Here is a 22,836-nt window from a genome sequence, read left to right on the forward strand (position 1 = left end):
CTGTGGAGACAGGACTGTTCCTGGTACCGTCTTTTACTAACGCAAGTATGGAGGGGGATACAGTCACAGGGACACATTTAAATAAGTTTAATTAATTGCCTGGTTTAACACAACCTTTGACAGCCACCTGTAAAAATGGATGCCATGACCCCTACAACGAAGGGCTCTGAGCTGGTTCATTCTTCTATTTTGTCCTTTTCCAGATTTTCCTCTTGAGATCTGCATCTCAGACAGGAGCAAAAACAGCTGATGCACGACAGGGCTACCGATGTGTAAGTTCTTAAAGGCCTCTTGAAAGGCATCATCGACCTGTTGACAGATTTTCAGACAAAAGACAGTGTAAGCAACCCCCTGCTTGTTCTTAGATTTATGCAATGCCAAGTCGATTTCTAATCCCATTATACCCCCATGATCGACCATCGCTTCTTAATCATTCATTTACCTGAGCAACGTCTTTCCCGTTCACCTTGTCCACCAGTGACTCCCCCAAGCCATGATCATCTTCCAACTTTGGGGGGGGGTCGTCACACTCATCAGGGTTCTTCACGAGGGTTCGGGGTCGGGTCCCGAGGTATCTATCAATGGTCGAGTCAAAGGGCCCTCCTCGGAACTGTAACTGCTATAGCGCTTTATCCATACAAGCCCAAAGGTCCTCAGGGCTAAAACAAAGTCTGAAGTTCTCAGGGGAGTGGTAAAGGAGTCCATGTCTCCTCTCAGCCTTTCCACAATTCATAAAACACGTCTTCTTGGTAAGAGATGACCTCCTCTGCCCAGCGCTGGGACTTATGAAGTGATGTGCTGCACTTTGATTGGCAGAGGGCATTGGAAAGAGTTCTTAGAGGAGTCACACGACCCTCTTCTGGGAGGTTCACCCCTTCCGAGAACCTACCTTGTTTTGGTCAACTCTCCTCTTGGGGCAGTCCTCTGCAGCTGAAACCCATCGCAACTGGTAAAGGGTGGTGAGAGGAGTTCCTAGAGGGGTCACATGAAGCACTTCCGGATGGGTCACCCCACCCCAGAATTCCCCCCAGTTGGTCAAATCTCCTCTTGGAGTGATCCCCAGTGGCTGAAACCCATCCTGATCGGTAGATGGCAATGGGAGGAGTTCTTAGAGGGGTCACACAAAGGACACGTCACCTGCCCCGGAACTCCCCCTGATTGGTCAAGTCTTCTCTCGGGGCATTCCTATTGGGGCGAAACCCATCCTGATTGGTAGAGGAAAGTGGGAGGAGTTCTTAGAGGGGTCACATGACACATCTTGCTGCCGGGGTCAAGGGGTGAGGTTAACATTTGATTGATGGTAGGGCCCTTATACCACTGGAGCGCCTTGTTCTGTTGGTCTCCGTTCTGCTTCATTCGCCAAGCGCTCGGCCAGGACAGATGTCACTTATGAGCTCAGTTGCCACCAGCTGGACAGTGGGACTTGGGTCTTTCTCTAGGACCTGGAGAGCTGAAATTACAGGAGGACATAACGTTAGTGAACAGACAGCTAAGCGTGATCACAGAACCTTGAAGTACCTGAGCAGAATGATCACATGGAAAAATGTGAAACTGGGCTCAGTCCTTTTATTGGGGGTGGAAAATACATGAGAGATGAATAGGCCTCACTTTTCATATAGTCACCTGTGCCTGAAATAGCTGGAGACTTATTACTTCTGAATACCACACAACAGCAGCTCTCCAATACAAACAAAGCTTTAGGGTCCCCCATTGGGTCCCTTCCACGCTCCCAACTGTGGGTTGACCCTGACTCTACCAGAAAGTCATCCACTCCGCTGCAAATGGAAGAAGGTCCATTGTTTCAATAGCTTCCACTTTTCAGTTATTTTCCAGCTCTATTCAGGAGCCACTGCCTGAGCTCAACTAAACCTGGAATTTAACACAGGCCAGGTCCAAGCTGGTTTGCGCATGATACAGGGCACCTACTGGAAGCAAAATTGCTGGTGGGAAATTTGGGGTAGCAGAAAGTGGCTACTTCTCACTTGGGGAGTCCACAGAGAGCCAATAAAGCCCAAAGTGTGGAGAGCACTGGCTGGGGAGGGGGCATTGCCAGGACAACCAGGAGATGCACTGACTCATATCACACCTTCTGCAGCTTCCTCCTTCAGGGGAAATTAAGGCTGACTTTCTACTGGGCAAGAGTGAATTTGTCCTTCGATGTGTGGCTGATGCACTTTGCACCAGTGGTATCGGTTACTGCTGCTTGTGAGCTAAATTCCTTTATAACTCACTAATGAGCAGGACTTCAGCTGTATTTATCACTTACACATCAGCAGATGTTCCAGGTCCAGCCATTTCATACGCTGAGTGTCTGTGTGTTCCAGGATGATGCCTAAATACAAAATGTCAAATAAATAACAACAATAATAAAATCTTCCCTTGTTGAGTGCAAAGTGATATTAGCAGCCCTTAGACAGGTCTTTGGGGTCTCCTACTGTGGGCCTAAGGGTGAGCTGTGGGCAAGAGGATGCTAGAGCAGTTTAGAGTCCACACTGAAGAGAATGAGAGAGACATTTTTTAAAAAGAATGTTTACATAAAACCCATTTGCTTGAAACAGTCTGTGCTCCTCTTGCCAATGCTGTCAGTTATTGGAGACATACTAAGATAGTGTCTTGGTCTAGTGGTCTGAGCAAAGGACTGGGGCCAGGAATAAGCGAGTTCTAAGCAGGGATCTCACAAGGAGACTGATAGGTGAGCCCCAATGCCTGCCTGTCTCACATGGGTGTGCTAGGGAGAAGAGGGCACTGGGTCAAAGAGGAGGAACCTAATGCTTCCTTGACAAGGTGCTGTGGCCAGGAAGGTGAAACAGCAGGCGCTGTGGGGAGGTGGGCTGCATGCCTCCCAGTGATGAAGTCGCAGTGAGGAGCACTGAACAGCACTGGGTAGGGTCTGCACTTTGAGCTAGGGGTATCACTCCCAGTTCAATGGGATGGGCCCACACTAGCTCTGACAGTGCTAGCATGTTAACAAGCCGTGGGAGGAGCAGCCACTGTGAGAACAGACTTTGGGGTTTGGATGGGATCATACTTGGGGTGGTTAAACCTCCTGCTGCTCCTGCCATCGCAGCTACTCTCTATTTTTAGCACACAGGGCTACTGTGGGTGTGTCTCATTAAGCTGGAAATTATACCCCCAGCTCAAAGTGTAACCATGCCCTACGTGACGGTGTCCCAGCCGCTACTGCAAAATGACTGCACCGTGCTTCCCCTGCAACAATCCTGAAGCACTTTATAGCAACTAATGAATTCCTCCGACCACCATCCTAGAGAGGTAGGGACATTAACATCTCCATCTATGGCTGGAAAGCTGAGGCACAGAGAGATTAAGGGCAGCTCAGTGCTGCACAGTGGGATTTTTTCTGTCTCCCTCAATGGGAATATCAAAAGGGACACTGGGCATCATCTCTCACCAGCTAAGTTGGCGGCAACTGCCCGGATCCCTTCCCAGCTGCTACTGAAGTAAGCGATGGTGGTGCTGTACAAGTTCTCCAGCAGTTCTGCATTTTCTTTGGCCTAGAGGAAATCAGGGACACATGAGCTCTCTCTGGCTAGAAGTGCCCTTTGACTGCTAGCACATGCTTTTATGAACCACAGGTAAATAAGAGAAAGAACAGGTGGCTGGGTAGAAGTGGGAAAAATGGGAATCTGGGGCAGATTTACATTTCCCATCACCCTCCAGTCAATAATCTCATACAATTCAACAGCTCACTCACAAGGTGTCTGCAAATGTCCATCTGGAGCTCTTCAGGCTTCAGCTCGGCTCTGCCACCAAGGTGCCTATTGATCGCATGTTGGAGCCTCTTCAGTCCCAAAAACGGGAAACAGAGGTGAAACGTAGCTCTGCATTCCTGAAAAAGAGTGTCACACCATTGAATTGTTCCCTACCGAGTGCTGTGTTCAATCAAAGGGAACTCATCTGCATGACTGCTCATCTATTCCAGGACAAAAAGGGATTAATCTGGATGCAACTGGCAGAAACATGCAGGAATGACTAAGAGGGGAGAGCTTCCACTGAAACCTGGAGGTAGCATCACTGTCTTTTGGGAACAGATATACCGATGAAAGCTGCTTCACCAGGCACAGCTGTGGTCTCTCCTCTGTTCTGGGGAGGCAGGGGCCTGGGGTGAAGAGTCAGACAGGAACAGAGACCTGTAGGGGTCAGACCCATGACCTATCCTGGATTCTGGTGAGGCAGCCATGGACCAACCTGGCTGGAACTGACTCAGCAGGAGAGCAATGAACCGAGGGGAGAATTTGGGCCTTCACAACAAGCAGGAATAGCAGTGCTCCCCTGGTATTGGGAGGAAGATTCCTTTGGCTTAGGAAATAAGTCACTGTTGGTCTTACCATTGAAACCTCGGGGCTTGGGTCTTGCAGGTGCAGCAGAAGTGTGACCCAGCTCTTTCGAACCTGCTCAGCGAAATAGGCCTTCCGTTTTTTCTTTGTCAACTGAGCCAGGATGCCAAATAGGACAAAGGCCACTGAGCGAAGAGCATCGTCCTCCTACAGCCAAGAAAGCCCCACAACTTGGTAAGTAAGGGACAATCCCATCACGCACCTCACACAGACGTCTCTTCTACGCTAAAGTAGAGTGATTGCAACTACAGCTAGTCAGATAAAACTTTAATTAACCAATTTTTTGTTTGAATTTTCTGATTCCTGACAATATTTTAGAGACAGTTCAATTTTGATGAAATTCCTCCAGAAGCCAGACAGAGTCCTTAGAAACCTGCCTGGTGTCTTGCCAGTACACCCATCCAGCTCCTTGGCAGCCAATCTAGCAGGCTGACTGGGATCATAGGCTTCCAGGCTCCCAGCTTTGGGGGGAAGGATAGCTCAGTGGTTTGAGCATTGGCCTGCTAAACCCAGGGTTGTGAGTTCAGTCCCTGGGGGGCCATTTTGGGAACTGGGATAAAAAGCTGAGGATTGGTCCTGCTTTGAGCAGAGGGTTGGACTAGATGACCTCCTGAGGTCCCTTCCAATTCTATGACCCTGGGAGTCCTAGCTCTCAAATTTGCAACTCCCTGGCACCTCTAGCTCCCAGAGTTTCCTGGGTTCCCAGCACCAGGATAGTCTGAGAACAGACTGCCCCGGGCCAAGGCTTCCAACAGAGCTAGGTTGAGAATAGTAATTCTGTTTCACAAGGAGTTCTGAAGTTTGGGGGAGGGGTTCCCACAAATAGGAACAAAACCAAAATTTGAAATCTCAAAAATTCTCTGCAAAACAGAATGATCATTCCAACCCTCTCACATAAAAACAGTACAGAGCAGGCCCAACACTCTCTATTGCACTCTGTAACCCCCTTTTCATGGTTATCTAGCTACCTAATCTAGTATTCAGACTTTCTTTGAGGTTCTCAGTGGCAATCAAGAAGAACAGAAGGGTGAGACTGTGGGAGCAGGGATGTCATCCCCATCCTCCTAATGTTCTCCTCCTCCGTAAAATACCTCCCTTCCCTGGGGCCTAAAATCTCTGCACTCTGACATGAGCAATGCCCAGGGAGTCCACATCACACATCATAAATCGAGTCTAATCAAGATCGGTTGAACTGGGGTTGGAGAGTTCTGTTCACATACATCGTCAAAGTAGGTCCGGATCTGTTGGGTGAGGTCTTTGAAGGAAGAACCAATGTCCTTCTCTTTCAGCTCCTTCAGGACTTTGGCCAGTGCTTTCATGCTCTCACCAATCACTTCAGAACTGAAAATATCATGTAAGGCCCCGATCAGTATGTCCAGAAGAAACTTCTTGTATTTTTTCACCTGTACAAACATACGACATTAAAGAACACTTATCACTGATCACACTTCTAAGAACTTTTCTTTAGCAGTTATGAAGCTGTGGGAATTTCATCAACTCTCCCTCCCTCCTGAGATCTATAGCTATATTTCAAACCAGGTGCTAGCTACAATGAGCCAAACTCAGTGCCATAATACACGTGCATAATCCTATTATTAGATTTCTTGTTACTTAGATTCCAAGGCCAAAAGGGATCATTGTGATTATCCGGTCTGACCTCCTGCATAACATAGAATTTCTCCGAAATAGTCTCTGAACTAGAGTACATCTTCTATAAAAACATCCAATCTTGATTTTAAAATTGCTAGTGACCGAAAATCCACCACAACTTTTGGTAAATTGTTCCAATGATTAATTAAAATTACTATTAAAAATGTACGCCTTATTACCAGTCTGAATTAATCTAGCTTCCTTTTTCTCCATTGAATCTTGTTATACCATTGTTTGCTAATGTGAAGAACCCATTATCAAAATTTGTTCCCCATGTGAGTAGTTATAGACTGTCCTCAAGTCACTCCTTAACCTTCTCTTCGTAAAGCTAAATAGATTGAGCTCCTTGAGTCTATCACTAAAGGTATATTTTCCAATCCTTTGATAGTTCTTGTGACTCTTCTCTGAATCCTCTCTAATTTATAAGCATCCTTCTTGAATTGTGGACACCTGATCTGGACACAGCATTCCAGCAGCGCTCACATGAGTGCCATATTCAGAGGGAAAATAATTTCTTTACTCTTCTTCAAGATTCCTCTATTTATGCCTCCAAGGATCATTTCAGTCCTTTTGGCCACAACTTTGCATTGGGAGCTTATGTTCAACTGATTATCTGCCATGGCTCAAGTTTTTTCTCAGCATCATTGTTTCCTGGGATAGAGTCTCCCGTCCTGTAAGTATGGCCTGCATTTTTTGTTCCTAGATGTATACATTTACATATGGTTACATTAAAGTGCACATTGTTTGCTTATGCCCAGTTTACCAAAGGATCCAGCTTGCTCTGTATTGACTGCAAAAAGGTTACTAGGGTATGGGAGAGAGCAGAATTTGGCCTAGTGCATTGTGTGCAGCCTCTGTAAACTCTGAGCAATTATTTCCCTTGGATTCTCTACTTATGTTGCATCCTATTCAGTATTCTCTCATACCTTCACAGGCGCCCCATTGACTATATTTCCCAGGCCTCTTACAGCCATCTGACGGACAATGCTGTTCCTATCCTGTGACCTTTCTTCCAAGATGCGCAAGACACTCTTAAGCAACTTCTTCTCCCTGAGCATGGGATCAGTCATTAGCTGAAATAAAATCAACATGTCCATTAGCACCAATATGATCCTTAAGATTGGGAATAGAATTTGAGCCAGCATAGAATACACTAAAAACAACAAGGAGTCCTCCTATAGCCACAGTCTTGTGGATACAGACTAATATGGCTACCCCTCTGATACGTGGCACATAACACACTAACTTTATCATTCCACACAAATGAGAAATGTCTTAAGAACATGGAGCTTTCCTTTTGGGCACTATAATAGGGATCCACTCACCTCTTGAGAGCCTCTTAGTGGCTGGGTCTGGTACCACAGTCCTTTTCTCACCCCCGGTGCACCCTGCCAGCTGACCTCAGTGAGTCTTCTGTGGCTCAGGCCTCTGGCTAAGTCCCAAAGTCCAAATGAACCCCTTCTGGGCTAGTCAAGAACAGTCCCATTGCCCTCACTAGGGTCTCCAGCCCCAACTCTGGGTCCTTGAAATTCTGCTCTTTGTTCAAGCTCTCCGTAAGCATTGTCCCCTTCTTGGGGCTTATGCCACTGTAAGTGGTAGGGGATCCAGGGCCTGCCCATAACTCTGAGTTCCAAACCATGGACCCAGTAAACAGTAGCTAGGCACCGCTTGATTTCAGTTCATTGTTGCTTTTTCCTACTGGCCACTTTTAGCTTCACCCTCACCTCAAAGTTCAAGTTCTTAAGGACTCTCTTCCTGCAAACCCAACTTAAGCAAATGCTGCCAGAATCAAACTCTGGCAATCCCCGGAATTTCTGCAGCCAGAGAGCAGCACCCTTTCTTGCCCCTCCAGTTCCTGGCAGGAACTGACCTGCTAAGGCCCTGCAGCTCCTTTTAGCTGAGCTTGATGGGCTCTGATTGGCTGCTCTCATGAGGCCTCTCTAGACAGACCCAGATTTGTGGCTCTTTTCCTGGGGCAGGGTGCAGTAGGTCCATGAGGCCTCTTGTAAGGAGCCTCAAAGCCCAGGAACAGCCCATCCCAGGCACAGATCGATTGTTTTCCTTAGAACCAGATGAACCCCTAAGATAGTTACTTAGCATAAGTGGAAATATGATGCAGATGTTAGAGGAGGGCTGTAGAAAGGGAGGATGGTCCAGCAGTTAACACACTTGCCTAGGACTTAGGAGACCCAGGTTCAAAGTCCTGTTCCCTCAAAGACTTCCTGGGTGACCTTGGGCAAATCACTTAGCCCTTCTGTGCATCAGGCTCCCTGCCTGTAAAATAGGAATAATAGTGCTTCCCTACCTCCCAGGAGTGTTGTGGGGATTACATACATACATAAATGAGTTTTGAGGTACTCAGATACAATAGTCATGAGAACCTAAGACAGATGTGAATGTATTTGTATGTTGCTTGTTTTATAGTATTAGGACACTAGGTTCATTCTGAAGATCTGCTGAGTGAAACCAAAACCAGGAGCTGTTGGTTAATATCAGCACTGGGACTTGGCAGAAGAGGTCCAGTACTTCAAACTCTGTCTGTATCTCTCTCAGCCAGCGCCTGTGGTTGTGTAGCTAGTATAGGCAATGACAGCAATACAAATATCAGCGAGAGAATGACTCCGAAAGGTAGAATGAAGTTCCTTGTCAGGTTTCCATATAAAGGGGGACCCAGTCTACTATCTAAAATGACAATTACTCCTATGAACTGAACTGTACAGCTCCTTAAAAGAAAGGCAAACAGACAGTGGTCTAATGGTGAAACTGCTCTTCGGAGCCCTGTGTCTTACCTGGGCAAGGAAAGCTGTGCCGGTGACTCGGAAGTTTTCCATTGGGGAATTCACCCAGGGGAGGAGGCTCTGGATGATCTCAAGTGTTATTAGTCCAAATCTTAGCAGAACACTGGAAGGCAAAAAACCGCTTATGGGGTCGATTGCACACTTCAAAAACTCAGCTGCTCTGAGCAGACAGCTCTGATATCTATGGGTGAGAGCTGTGTGTTTCCACCCAGGGCACCCCCCACAAAGCTATAAACTGGAGGTTCCCTCTCAGCCACTCTATTTGCTACTGATTCCCAAGGATAAAATCATGCCTCTTAGATCTCTTACCTCACCAGCAGACACACTCCCTCATGGTGAGTCTGGGGGTTTTCAAGCAGAATCCATGTTTTCTGCATCCTGAGCACTCTCACCAGTCTCTCATTCCCAGCTTTAGAAAGCACAGATTCTAATGCTTGGACAGAAAACCTGGGGAAAGAGAGGCACAGAACTGCAGCAATCAGTAGGAAGGTGCAGCCTGAACAGAGTCAGGAAGCCCAGGTTACTTATCAGGTCTGCTGTTCATCGACAGTTCATCCATTGGCAATATCCTGGACACCAGTGTCCCTGGAAGGACTTGATGCCAGGAGGTAAGTTTCTGTCTCATACATCTCACAGAACTAGTTTTGCTAGGGACAAAATTTTGCAGTCTTTCACTTTCTGCAAGGAGTATGGGTACTAGCAGAGTACAAGGATATAAAAAAGATACATGATCAGGACCCAAAAACTGGGGGGCATAGAATGTGGTGATCACTAGTGGATATTTTGGGGTCCTATCTCCAGATATGATGTGACAGAGTGCTGAGGGTTTGCACTTGAGTCAGCACTCTGGTCACTATTAGTACTAATTCAGTGCAACACCCCTCTCTGTCACAGCTGGGGGCTCATCAGGGATTTCCCTGTTATCTATGCAAATGGAGAACCTGCTGGAGAAGCCGGGGTAGAGGTTTGGCAGTGTGGGTGATGGAGGGAACACACTGAAATGGGTGGTGAAGCAGCAAGGAGAAGTATAGAACAGGGGTTCTCAACCTTTCCGTTTCTGAGCCACCTCTTACCTCAACAAGCTATAAATACTCCATGGCCCAGTCCCAGGCCTCTGCCCTGCCAGGCATCAGAGTTTGGGGCTCCTGGCTCTAGATTTTAACTCCACAGGATGCAGGGGCTTGGGGCTTTAGTGCAGGTGCTGGGCCTCAGGGCTCCTGCCTGGCTGGGCTCAGAGATTCAGCTTTCTGCCCTAAGCCCAACTAGTCTACTGCCAGCCCTGCTTGGTGGAACCCCTAAAACCGGCCCTGTTGAGAACTGCTGGTGTAGAAGACCCCACAGACCTTCCAACAATCCCACCAGGCAGAAAAACAGCCTTTGCTTGCCTGGTAGGTTTAACAGCAAAAGAGCCCTCAGGAATTTATACGGGAGCAAGCCCGGGTCTGGCAACAACTCCTCCAAAGTCTGGCGAGTCCTGTGACAGGAAATGGAAACTAGGCACAGGAGACCAGACTCTGTAAAATGGGACCTGCGAACAACCCTGATCTGCTTTTGGTTACTCTTAAAGGAGCAGCGGTGAGACCTCACAAGGACAGAACAATGTGGGCCTTTCGACTGACACCCCATTTAACCGGGGAAGCACATATATAGCTCTTAGTGATTAGCGGGCAAGAGATTAGGACATGATCAAGGCAGCCATGCTGGACGAGGTGGGGCCTGTCCACAGAAAAGTACTGCCAGAAATGGAGAGTTGAAAGATGGATTGAGGGATTAGGCCTCTGTGCATTTGCATAGAAATTGAAAGATTGGGCCACTCACTGGTAAGGCCACATACTCAAACTGTGGGGGAGATCATGGACTGCATGATTCTGGAAGTTTCTTCAGAGTTTCCCTGACAATACCCGAGTATGGGTTACGTGGCACCAGCCAGTTAATCTGGACCCCGCAGTTAAAGTTACAGAGGAATTTGCAGAGGCGGACATTCCCAGAGTGAGTCAGTGGTTTAAGGGGCTAAAAGATCACTCAAAGATTGTCATATGAGTCTCAAATAAAAGCTCATGTTACCAATATCATTGTGAAACACATCTACAGATGCTGTGTAACGAGCCATATATATGCATTGAAAATTACATTCTTATGATCTGTGTCTAGGGACTAGTCACCAGGAAAGGTGAAAAAATGGTTCTCTTTAAGGCAAGAAATGTTTCTCCATCTGTTTGTTTACATGTAAATTAAGCATGTAGGGTTCACATTCAGTTCAGGACTGTGAGAACTTCAAAGAAAGAAAAGTAAAAGGAAGGAGACAGGGGGTGGAGACCCAATTTTGGGGTACACCTCAAAGGTTTGCTCTAGTATATTTGGGGGACAAAGAAGACACTCTGGCATCTTTCACTTAGGAAGTAGACGGACAGCGAGACGGACAGCGGGGTCGCTATCAGGCTTGGTTGAGAACATTGGGTGAGAAACATCTTTAGACAGGACGTTAACCTGTTGGTTAAGTTTAGTCTCTAGGACCATGTTATGATTTCATTTGACATGTAACCATTTTTTGTTTGCATTCTTACTCACTGTCACTGGAATCTCTGTTCTTTGATCATCTCTGCTCTTGTTTGCACTATAAATATATCTAAGTGCTGTGTGTTTTGCACTATAGAGTATAAGTAATAAAGTATAAAGTACAGAGTCTAAAGTATAAGAAGTAAACTGGTGTGTACTGTTCCATAGGGAACAGCACGCCCGGTAATTCTGTGGGTGTTCAGTGGATAAAGGTCTGGACACTATACGGAACGGTCAGAAGACTCGGGGGTTGGTGTGTGCCTATCACTAACCTGTACAAAGAGACTGGGGTCTGAGGAGGCCTGGATGGCAGTGCTTGTTTTGCCAGAGCCTGGTCATTTTAGGGAACTGACCCACAGCAGACACAGACAAGACTTCCTCACTCTAAGGGCAGGCAATGGTAAGGTGCCTCATAACCCTGGAAATTCCTGGGGAGTGTCACACAACTCTATTGGAATTCTTTGTTTCTCTCCCTTCCTTCTAATTACCGGCAAGGGTTGCCCTCAGTATGTTGTTGGTCTTTTTGGAATAGGCTCCGGCTTCTTATCCTTGGCAAAGGCATCTTTTGTCCTGAGGTTCGGCTGACCTGCTGCAGGAGAACAGGAAACAACTCTGGGAGCAGCTCCTGCACAGCTTTGCTCGACTGCTGTGCTGACACCACCTCAAAGATGGCACATGTTGCCTGAAAGGAGAGCATGGTAAAAAATGAGATCTCCTCCCAACACCATCACACCCTCTTCTCCCCTTCTGATATCAGCTGTACTGAATTTTCACTTCTGCCGGTAACTTGAATGACTGCAAGCAACTCCCTTAACTCATGGCTCAGTTTCCCACATCTGTAAAAATGTGTATGACCTACCAAGGCATGTTGTGAGTCCTAAGGAATATTTGCAAAGCACTGTGAGAAACCTGGTTCAAAGACTTTCTAATTGCCAGATGTTATTAAGTAAATCAGCCATGTACTCTAAAACTGCGTATTTCTTCCACAGACAGCAGAGCTGGACTCAGGGAAACAGTACATCAGAGGAGAAGTGCCCACACAGCAATATTCTACCACACTTCTAGGTTTCCATCAGCAGGATTGTCACAGGGCAGAGGAAAGCCTGAAAGGTGTGTCTGTCATCTAACTTACTGAGAGAGGTTCAGCAGCTGCCAAATGCCTGTCAGTTTCAGTCTGTGAGGTGATGCTTTCTTCTTGGCTTGTTGACATCTTTATTTTTTCTATTAGGACCTGTAGGACCTGAGTGGCAAGCAAGGGGTCTCCCCCTAGAGATCTCCACAGCTCACTGGTGTCACTGCAATTTAACAGAAGTTACATGTGACCCCTGGACACTTTTGTGGCTCAGACTGAATGCGTCCTATTTAAGTAAAGACCAACTTTTCTCCTTGCCTATGAGGAGAAAGTTAGGAGCACTGTCCTCCTTTAACGCTCCTCCTGTTTAAATATTGAGTTTCCAGTTACAGAACTAGGTTAAGTGACCTAGTCTTACTGCAGCCTAACCATTAATACTAGACTTCCGAAGGACAGGACACAGAGCGCCAACCTCAGTTCCTGTTTTCCCACTTCCCAGTAAATATGGAATCCTGAGCATGTGGCTCCCAAAGATCCAGGGTTTGGAAGGCAAGTGGATGAAAGAAAAGCCACATTTCTACTAACTGGACATACAATTATGAGAACGAATATTCATGGCCATCCTAGTTCCCCTTCACAAAGGGTGTCCCTACCCTCTGTTTGCCAGAAGCCGGGACTGGGCAACAGGGGATGGATCATTTGACAGTTACCTGTTCTGTTCATTCCCTCTAGGACATGTGGCACTGGCCACTGTCGGAAGACAGGACACTAGGCTAGATGGACCTTTGGTCTGACCCAGTATGGCCATTCTTATGGTCTTAGATTCCAGCACTGATAACTGATAACCCAGTTGGGGACCTTTAAATGAAATGATGGATCTGCTTCCAGTCCAGTTTTAAATCCCAAGGACAGCAACTCTATTCTAGCAGCCACACCCTGACCGATACCAAGCAGCGGTCTGATGACAATATTGGCCCTATTCTTTGTCATCAGCCAGGGATTGGACTTGAAGCTGTCATACTCCCAGGAAATCAACAGCAATTGCTAATTTCCAAAGTGAGGTCAATTCAGGTGTCTAGAGAGCCAGGCCGGTTCCAGGCACCAGCCCAGCAAGCAGCTGCTTGGGGCAGGCAATGGTGAGGGGCAGCACATCTGGGTCTTCAGTGGCAATTCGGCGGCTGGTCCGTCACTCCTTCTCGGAGCGAAGGAGTAGAGCTGCACATCGTGATCGCAGGGTTTTTTATTCCCCACCCTTTTTTTGCTGCTTGGGGCAGCAAAAGCCCTGGAGCCAGCCCTGTTAGAGAAGTAGATGTTTCCAACAATACACTCCAGTTATACCAGTAAAGTTAGGTCTTTAGGATGTCAAAGCAGTTATGAATTAATGGAAACAGAATGACACTTAATTTCTCTCCACACCCCACCTTACCATGCTCTTGGACCTTCCTGGAGAAAGACCCAGGCTATTAACCATCAGGAATTATCCCAAAATGTCTGCTGCTTAAATAAAGCCCTACATCTCCCAGCAAAGCTGTGGGATCCATGTTTTACCAAGATGAATGCAATAGGTAGCGGTATATACCTGTCCATTGGCAGATGGTTGCTGAGTAGGCTGGAGATCACTGCCTCTAGGTGATGGTGAGCTAAAATAGACACTGCCTCCAGCAGGAATTGCCTCAAGCTGCCCTCCTGGATAGTAGCCATGTGGCTATATATTATACCCACAATAGCTGGCACCTGGAAGGAACAAAACCAGAAAGAAATGTCCCTTTTTCTTTCTCTCCATTCATTCTACAGAATCAAAACCCTTATTTAGACATTTGCTGCTTTTTTAGAAATTCCTCAAGAAACAAACGTTCAAATATGTCTGTGTAACTTTAACCCACAACAATTGCCCACACTTGGCTGTAAAAATTAACACTGACACACACACATACAGCGAAACCCCGCTATAACACGATGATCAGGGTCCAAAAAATTGGATCGCGCTAAATGTGGGGTCGCGGTATAGCAGGGTTTACCATTTCAAGCTGGTCAGTTTCAAGCCGGTCGATTTCTCTTGGGCAGAAAACTACTTTCATTTGTGAACTGCCCACCGCAGTAACTGAAAGGGTGGAGCTCCAGCAACGGGGGCTCTCAGCCATGGAGGGAGAGAGGGAAACACTTGGGGTGAGCAGGGGAGACGTGCAATGGGCAGAGAAAGGGCGAGGAGCAGCTGGGGAGAGAGTGGCTCTTCTCACCAAAAGGGTAAGTGGGGGCAGGTGGGAAAAGGCAGTGAGGAAGGCACATTCCATTTTTTGCTTTTTTTTTCCCTTTGGGGGCACTCCAGCCCCTCTTCCTTCACAAAGCCTCTCTCTCTCTCTCTCTTTTTTCTCTCTCTCTTTTGCGCTTCCGCAGCGCTCCAGCTGCTTTTTTTTTTTGGCCTGGGGCGGCCGGAGCCACCTTACAATCGTGTTATAGCCGAATTCACATTATTACGGGGTGCATTATAGCAGGGTCAGGGGAGGCTCTAGCCATTTCGCCACCCCAAGCACAGTGGCACCCGTGGCTCCAGTGGACCTCCCGCAGGCGACCGGCAGAGCACCCCCCGCGGCGTGACGCCCCAAGCACGCGCTTTGCGTGCTGGGGCCTGGAGCCACCCCTGAGTGGGGTTTCCCTGTACATACCAGGTAATTTAATGTGGTGGTGCCCAGCTATGCATTAAATAAACCAGCTGGCATGCACAAAAGAAGGCTTTGCTTGCCCAGATTTTGCAGGTGTGATTTAAGCAGCCAAATGCAACCATTTGCCTCGAAGGATGCACAGCTCATAAACAACCACAAGCACAAAATATGCAAGTGCTTTAAACACAGTGTGCAAATGCCTGGGACTATGACAAGGTGACGACCTCTCATTCATTCCTAGCCCTTCACATCTTCGAAATACTGTGCAAACGTGGCAGTTCTGCTGCGAGGGTTCCCTGTCCTGAGGCCTTTCACCAGCCTTGATAGAAGATTTGTGGAGTGCTCCTTTCATCTAGCCCTAACACACTGGGCTCCAGAATAAGGCATATAAATAGTGGATCCCAAAGACACTATAGTTTTCTCCCTCCCTCCTTCTATTCTTAAAGGGTACGTCTACACACCAAAAAAATCCCACAGCAGTGAGTTTCAGAGCTCAGGTCAACCTGGGCCTGAGGGGCTTGCACTATGTGGCTAAAAGTGTAGCTGTTCCTGCTCGGGCTGCAGCCCAGGCTCTGAAACCTGGCAAGAGGGTGGGTCTCAGAGCCCAGGCTCCAGACTCCCTGGGAATGACTACAGGGCTATTTTTATCCAGGTAGCCCTTAGCCATAGGCCTCCTAAGAACTGGATGCCTCCAAGTGCCGGTCATTCTGTCTTCTTGTCTTTTCCCCAGAGTGTTTTTTCAAGCCTTTCTTGGCTGAATACTGTGGCAACAAGCCAGACAAATAAATAACCAACCATCTTCCTTTTCCCTTGGATTCTCTCTGTCTATTGCTATTGATTCTGCCATTGCCTAGTTTAGGGTGGGAACAGAGATGGAATCGATTCTATGTCCGAGGGGGAGAAACAGCAAGATTTTTGTTCATTACACATGAGGGCAAAGATCTAAAAGCCTCGAGTTTAGGCAGAAAACCTCTCCAGTTTCCCGTTTTACCTTATCAAGCATGGCATCTCCACACTCCTTCAGTATAACCTTCATCCACAGTCCAGCTGCTGTGGCACAGGTGGGGCTGGCAGACAGCATACTTTCCACTGTGGCCTCAATAAAGGCTGTGGCCTGTTCTGGGGGAAAGTACTCACTAACAACCTGGGAACAAATCAAAAACAGGAGAGACTGCAATGATGTTTGGCTCCAGCACTTGTAAAAATGGAGGCCTAATATCTCTATGGAAAAATATCTATGCATCAGCAAATTGCATCCGACGAAGTGGGTATTCACCCACGAAAGCTCATGCTCCAATACATCTGTTAGTCTATAAGGTGCCACAGGACTCTTTGCTGCTTTTACAGATTCAGACTAACATGGCTACCCTTCTGATTAATTAACAATTTATTAATTAGCCTCATGTCCAGCTAGTCATTTGGGATTAAAATTCTCTCCATAGTCTATATACTACATTTTTGTATTCTACACTAATGAGATCAGGTTCGAGGCAAAGCTTCTGTTGCACAGTTAGCACAACATTGTACTGGATATGCAGGAGGTAAGTTTCCAGTTCGTATTCTCTTAGATACACTGCATCTTTTTACAATATATACAATGAAGTCAAGAGAGGCATGCACACAAATACAGGCTAAGGCAAACCCACAAGGTGACAGAATGAAGACTGGATGGGTTCTCAGCTTGATGTTCCACTAATACAGTTTTTTCTCATGGATAGCTGGATAGGTACATGTGTGCGCATCTGCGTGTGCATTTTCATGGACATGCAACATTCTGTGGAATCTGGATTTTACATGGCATTCATAGCACACATCTATGAAAAGCATCTTGCTGGTTACTAGCAACGAATGCCCCTCGCCCACAGCTCGCTCCAAGTACGGAAAGGCATCATGAAAGCATAAATGTAAAATGAAGGGTGCCTGGTCACTAGAACATCCGCACAAGTTTTTTGAGTCAGTTACCCTGGCCATTTTGGAAGATGCCTGAAACAGAGCTTCAGGGTCCGGAGCTGCTGTTAGTTCTTCATGGAGACATCTCAGCTCCTCTTCCACTGACCCCAGGTTCATGGGCTGGCCTGGAGTGGAGAAAAGGAAAAAAAGTACTGTAACGACTAATGAAACTGAACCTCTACTGCATGGATATTCATACAGGAGGATCCATGTGCTAGGCTGTTATCAGCATAGTGTAAAATCTTGGCCCCATCAAAGTCAACGGCAAAACTCCTGTTGACTATAATGGAGTCGGGATTACACCCTAAATGTCTGAAAGTTAACAGTAGTGGTATGTTATTGTGACTGATACAGGATTGAACAAGCACCGTATTCAGCTTGGAGCAGCTTTCTGGGGGTGTCTGGTTTCAGTAGCCTCTCTGCTCTCACTATTTACATCTAATCTCACATTCAAGTACAACTCATGGAGGTAGATGTGAGGGGTTCCAATGTAAAAGTGAATCCCTCCACCAAACTCTCGTTGTAAACGAGATGGGGCTGGACAAAACCTTCGGCAGGAAACCCAGGCTCATCCGTCACTTCTAAACAATGCTGGGATTTCTATGTTGTACGCTCAAAGACTGGAGTCCCTTATTCTGTTTCTGAATCACCAACACTGGTTTTTAGGACTGATTAATAATAATTAGAAATAGGGTGACCAGATGTCCCGATTTTATAGGGTCAGTCCCGATTTTGGGGTCTTTTTTCTTATATAGACTCATATTACCCCTACCCCCTGTCCTGATGTTTCACATTTGCTCTCTGGTCGCTCTAATTGGAAATGGCCTTAAATGATAACCAAGCTTTATCCCTTTACATCTAACCATTAGGTGAAAAGAATATCCTACTCCAGGGGTCGGCAACCTTTCAGAAGTGCTGTGCCGAGTCTTCATTTATTCACTCGAATTTAAGGTTTCGCGTGCCAGTAAGACAATTTAATGTTTTGAGAAGGTCTCTTTCTATAAGTCTATAATATATAACTAAACTATTGTTATATGTAAAGTAAATAAGGCTTTTTAAATGTTTCAGAAGCTTCATTTAAAATTAAATTAAAATGCGGAGCCCACCGGACTGGTGGCCAGAACCTGGGCAGTGTGAGTGCCACTGAAAATCAGCTCACGTGCCGCCTTCGGTACCCGTGCCATAGATTGCCTACCCCTGTCCCACTCTTTCACAAATGGGAAAATGGCCTACACTTACTCCAATAGCTTTGAATGCTCATGACAGAGGGCTGCTGCAAGAACTTTTTGTTTAAAGAATTAGTCCAGGAAACCCCTCCAATACAGCCAGTGGCAGGGTAAAGAGAATGAAAATGTTTAGTACCAAGGGCTTGTCTACATGGAGATAGTCAAGAAAGCTAATCCAAATTCATTTTCAAACTGCATTAGTTAAACTTCATTAAACACCTCTGGGGACACACTTATTTAGAATTAAAGGGGCCTTTTTCAGGTTAGTTTAATTCATGTAATTCACTAAAATTAAGAAGGGCCATTTTCATTCAGAATCAGAGCATCCACACGTGTTTAATGACACTTTAAAATTTACACCTTTAGTTCATTTGGATTAACTCTCCTTAGTGTCCCTGTGTAGAGAAGCTTTAAGGAACTGAGCAGTTATCTACCTGGTGCAGACCATTTATTATTTGTACAGTTCCCAGAAGTGTGCCACACTCTTTACACATCATAATCGTCTCTTCTAATGAGCTATTTACAGGATGCCCACCACTCTGTTATCTAAGTGCCAACAGACAGGACAGAAAGAACTAGAGAGGCAAAAAAATGGACATTACAACAGTGAAAGAAGGTGAAGAATTACTTATACCTGCTAATGGGGAAGAATTACTTATACCTGCTAATGGTCTCCTCACCTTGTATACAGAGAAGGCAGCTGATACAGTCAAACACCCACTGACGAGACGTGGCCAGTGAATCACAGCTGTATGGTGCTATTGCTCCAATCAGAGATCCAAACTGATGAAAAGTTTCCTGAGTCTAATTAAAAAAGAATGAAGAATGAACGTTCTCCAGCTGTACTAGACTTCACTTGCCATCTTTATTGTTGATACCAGTCAGCTCTGTGTTTTTGGGGAACCAGGGCACAGTATCTAGCTTGTGTGACTCATGAAGGACACCCCCAATTCCCATCTCTGTTTGAACCAAAACCGATCAGAGAAAAGGCTTGCAGAGAACAATGAAGGGTTTGGGGAGACATACCTAGACGCCTCCTGACAAGGGTGACAAGATTAAGACATCTCCATTTGCATACAGAATGAAGAACAGAGACAACTCTGCATGCCTCAACTGCATGAAAGATGGAATAGGGATTAGCATAAAGAATGAAGAACAGAGAACCGCACTGAACTCTGGGACCAGAAAGCAGGGACGCATTGAATCATGGGAATCCCTGCTCCAGATGCTAATGAACCTACACCTGCACACACTCAGCTCAGCAATTATCAGACCAATTCTAGTAATAAATCTTTGACTCATATCCCAAAATACTGAAGCAGCCTAGTTGCCTTGTGAGCTCCCCGGAAGAAAACAACACCCATAGCCAAGAATGATCAGCTCCTATTGTCTAGCCTAAAGAAAACCCTTGAGCCATCAGTTTACCCATAAACAAATCTAGTGTTCTCCCTTCAACCACTGTATTTTCTCTACAAACTCCCCAAACTCTGATGTATAGACCCAAACTCTGCATCAGTTCCACTGGGATTCCACCTCCTGACTGATCGTGCTGGGGGCTCTGCCTGTCTCCAGCACTCAGGACCCTGAGCTACCACCATCACCTGGGAACCCCGACCAGTTCAAGCCTCATGGAGTGGGTTAGATCCATCTCTCTCTCTGTTTTCTTTCCTACCTCAGGTATTAACCTTTAAAATGTAGCTGCTATGTTTGTTTAGCCCTCCTGGTGTGGTTATCACTATGATTCAATCAATAACTGTTATGGGTCAGCTGGTTGCTTCTCTCTCTCTCTCTATCAATTTGAGATTTTTGTGTTTTTAGCTTCCCCCATTTACTCTGCAGCAACACTTCTTGTACCTAAGCTAAAGATCCCTGTAGTGCCCCAAAATACTGTGGGGTTTGCTCATCAAATGGGTTACTACCAGTACAATTGTAATGTGAAAGTGTGATAGGAATGTGTTAAACTTGGGGCACATAAGTGGGTGCGGGGAGCAGTGGAAAGTGCTGCTGAACCCAGCCTGTTGAGACCAGGGGCGCATGAGGGTACCAGCTTGACAGTGCTGTTTAACCCAGCCCACTGAACACAGGGACATATGAGGGGGATCAGCTGGGGAGTGCTGATTGACTTGCTCTGCTAGTGTGTGCGCATGTTTGTCTAGTTCTAGTTATTAGCCCTGGGGAACCTAGGTCCTGCAGGAGAGCTCCATTGGGAGGGGACTTGTAGAAGGAAGGAGTAGAACACACAAGTGACATAAGCAGCACATTAATAAAATTACAGAACTGCCCCACCCCTCCCTTCCCCCACAGAAGAGTAACCCTAATTAATGAGCCTCCCCAAAGTAACGGGCACGTCTGGTAACATTGTGCCTCTGATTCCTGTACTGAACTGGGTAACGCACATTGGAAAATATAATCCCAATTGTACATACAAACGGACGGGGTCTAAATTAGCTGTTATCACTCAAAGAGACCTCAGAGTCATTGTGTACAGTTCTCTGAAAGCATCTGCTCCACATGCCGTCAAAAACGCTAACAACATGTTAGGAACCATTAGGAAGCAGATCGATAATAAGGCAGTAACAGGGCCGGCTCCAGGCACCAGACGAGAAAGCACATGCCTGGGATGGCACATTGTAAGGGGCAGAATTCTGGCTAATCTTGGGGCGGGGCAATTCCGGCCACCTTGCCGTGGTTTTGTTTGTTTGTTTTGGCAGCCCGGTCAGCAGCTCTGGAGCCCCCGGCTGGCTCCCCACGCTCTGCCAGTCCCAGCCCAGCCGGGGCACGGACCCCGGCCCGGGGGTGGGGGTGGGGGGCAGGAACTAGCGATCCCCGCCGCTCACCGTGCTGCCGGGCTCCCCGGGACGTGCCACTCCCCGCTGCCTGCACCGGCCTCCGCCTCCCATGCCGCTCTGAGCCCGGCCCGGCTGAGCCGCCTTTAAAGGAGTGGCTGAGCCAGCACCTCCTGCAGCCCCCAGGAGAGGCACCCCAAGGCCGGAGGAGGGAGCCCGTCTCGCCCGGCTGCGAGCGGGCTGCAGCGCCTGGCTGCCTACAGGGGGTGGGCGCCACCATTCACCCCCCTGCGAGCCGCCTTGACCACCCTCCACACGCTCCCTGCGGCTGCTGGTTTTTTGGGTTTTTTTTTGTTTTTGCTTCGGCAGTCCAGCCACCCCTTTTTTTTTTTTTTGTGCTTGGGGCAGCAAAAAAGCTAGAGCTGGCCCTAGCTGCACAGGCTTTGAGCTGTCCAAATCTCATTCATGTCAATACAAATTGTACTGCTAGAACTTCAGATACTGCTTTGTCCCACTTAATGATTCCTGAATCTACAGAATCTGGTGCCCCAATCACAACCCCAGCACCTTTCCCTACACACTGCACTTTCTGCTGCTCATCATGTATTTTGGGGATAGAGTGAGCAGACCCAGATGGGATTTTGCAGACTCTTTTTTATTCCCCCCTTCTCTTTTGAGCTGGATGTCAGATTGGGGCATTTTGTTGTGTTTGTCATTTCTAAGACATGGGAAGTGACTATTCCAATCTACTCATCACTGGTGAGGCCTCATCTGAAGTATTGTGTCCAGTTCTGGGGACCACACTTTAGGAAACATATGGACAAATTGGAGAGATTCCAGGGAGCTAGAAAAATGGTAAGAGGTTTAGAAAACATGACCTGTGACGAAAGGTTGGACATGTTTAGTCTTCAGAAGAGAAGGCTGAGAGGGAAGATAACAGTCTTGGTTGTTATAATGAGATGGTGATCAACTGTTCTCCATGTCAACTGGGGCTTGGACAAGAAGTTATTGGCTTAGGGTATGTCTATACTACCCACCGCATCGGCGGGTAGTGTTCGATGTATAGCGCATTGATTTATTGCGTCTCGTCTGGATGCGATAAATCGATCTGCTAATCGACACCCATACTCCACCTCGGCAGGAGGAGTAAGCGGTGCCGACAGGGGAGCCGTACCAGTCGACTTGCCGCCGTGAGGATGGCCAGATAAGTCGAACTAAGATACTTCGACTTCAGCTACGCGAATAGCTTAGCTGCAGTTGTGTATCTTAGTTCAAACCCCCACCCCCCCACTAGTGTAGCCCAGGCCTTATTCAGCAGCAAGGGAGATTGAGGTAAGATATTAGAAAAACTTTCCAACTTTAAGGATGGTTAAGCACTGGCACAGGTTAGCTAGGGAGGTTGTGGAATCCCTGAAATTGGGGGTTCTTAAGAACCAGTTTGGACAAACATTGGTCAGGGATGGTTTAGGTTTACTTGGTCCTGCCTCAGCGTGGGGAGATGACTTCTTGAAGGTCCATCCAGCCCTACATTTCCATGATTCTATGATATTCTCTAGCAGCAGAGCATCCTGCTCTATGGTTGGGGCCAATGCTGTTCCAAGGTTAGCCTCCAGGAGAGGCTCAACTACCATCGGGGCATCATATCACCTCAATTCTGAAGATAAAGCATCACCACCTGTGCCCATCTGCCTCTCATTCATCTACCCAGTTGGGTGTGTGAAAGCTAAATGAGCTGGTATTCCAAACTCCCAGAAAGGCAGTGGAGGAAAAGAAAGTGACCCTT

The 22,836-nt window shown here is 47.0% G+C and overlaps 1 protein-coding gene across 1 annotated transcript in view; it reads right to left on the reverse strand.

Moving 5' to 3' along the window:
* Positions 1 to 1,008: 1,008 nt before the first annotated feature.
* Positions 1,009 to 22,836, reverse strand: part of LOC120370546 (maestro heat-like repeat-containing protein family member 2B) — a 32,275-nt gene continuing 10,447 nt past the window's right edge. The window contains exons 2-16 of the mRNA XM_039485463.1: positions 18,948 to 19,071; positions 17,054 to 17,166; positions 16,083 to 16,235; positions 14,011 to 14,165; positions 12,492 to 12,654; positions 11,848 to 12,041; positions 9,113 to 9,250; positions 8,795 to 8,906; positions 6,932 to 7,078; positions 5,576 to 5,758; positions 4,347 to 4,502; positions 3,713 to 3,847; positions 3,410 to 3,512; positions 2,267 to 2,332; positions 1,009 to 1,450 (exon numbers count right to left, since the gene is read on the reverse strand). Coding sequence (XP_039341397.1) covers positions 1,353 to 1,450; positions 2,267 to 2,332; positions 3,410 to 3,512; positions 3,713 to 3,847; positions 4,347 to 4,502; positions 5,576 to 5,758; positions 6,932 to 7,078; positions 8,795 to 8,906; positions 9,113 to 9,250; positions 11,848 to 12,041; positions 12,492 to 12,654; positions 14,011 to 14,165; positions 16,083 to 16,235; positions 17,054 to 17,158 — 1,908 coding nt within the window. The 5' untranslated portion in view covers positions 17,159 to 17,166; positions 18,948 to 19,071 and the 3' untranslated portion in view covers positions 1,009 to 1,352. The remainder of the gene's footprint in view (positions 1,451 to 2,266; positions 2,333 to 3,409; positions 3,513 to 3,712; positions 3,848 to 4,346; positions 4,503 to 5,575; positions 5,759 to 6,931; positions 7,079 to 8,794; positions 8,907 to 9,112; positions 9,251 to 11,847; positions 12,042 to 12,491; positions 12,655 to 14,010; positions 14,166 to 16,082; positions 16,236 to 17,053; positions 17,167 to 18,947; positions 19,072 to 22,836) is intronic.

This window comes from Mauremys reevesii, linkage group 8 (assembly GCF_016161935.1).
Source record: "Mauremys reevesii isolate NIE-2019 linkage group 8, ASM1616193v1, whole genome shotgun sequence".
NCBI classification, from domain to species: domain Eukaryota; kingdom Metazoa; phylum Chordata; order Testudines; family Geoemydidae; genus Mauremys; species Mauremys reevesii.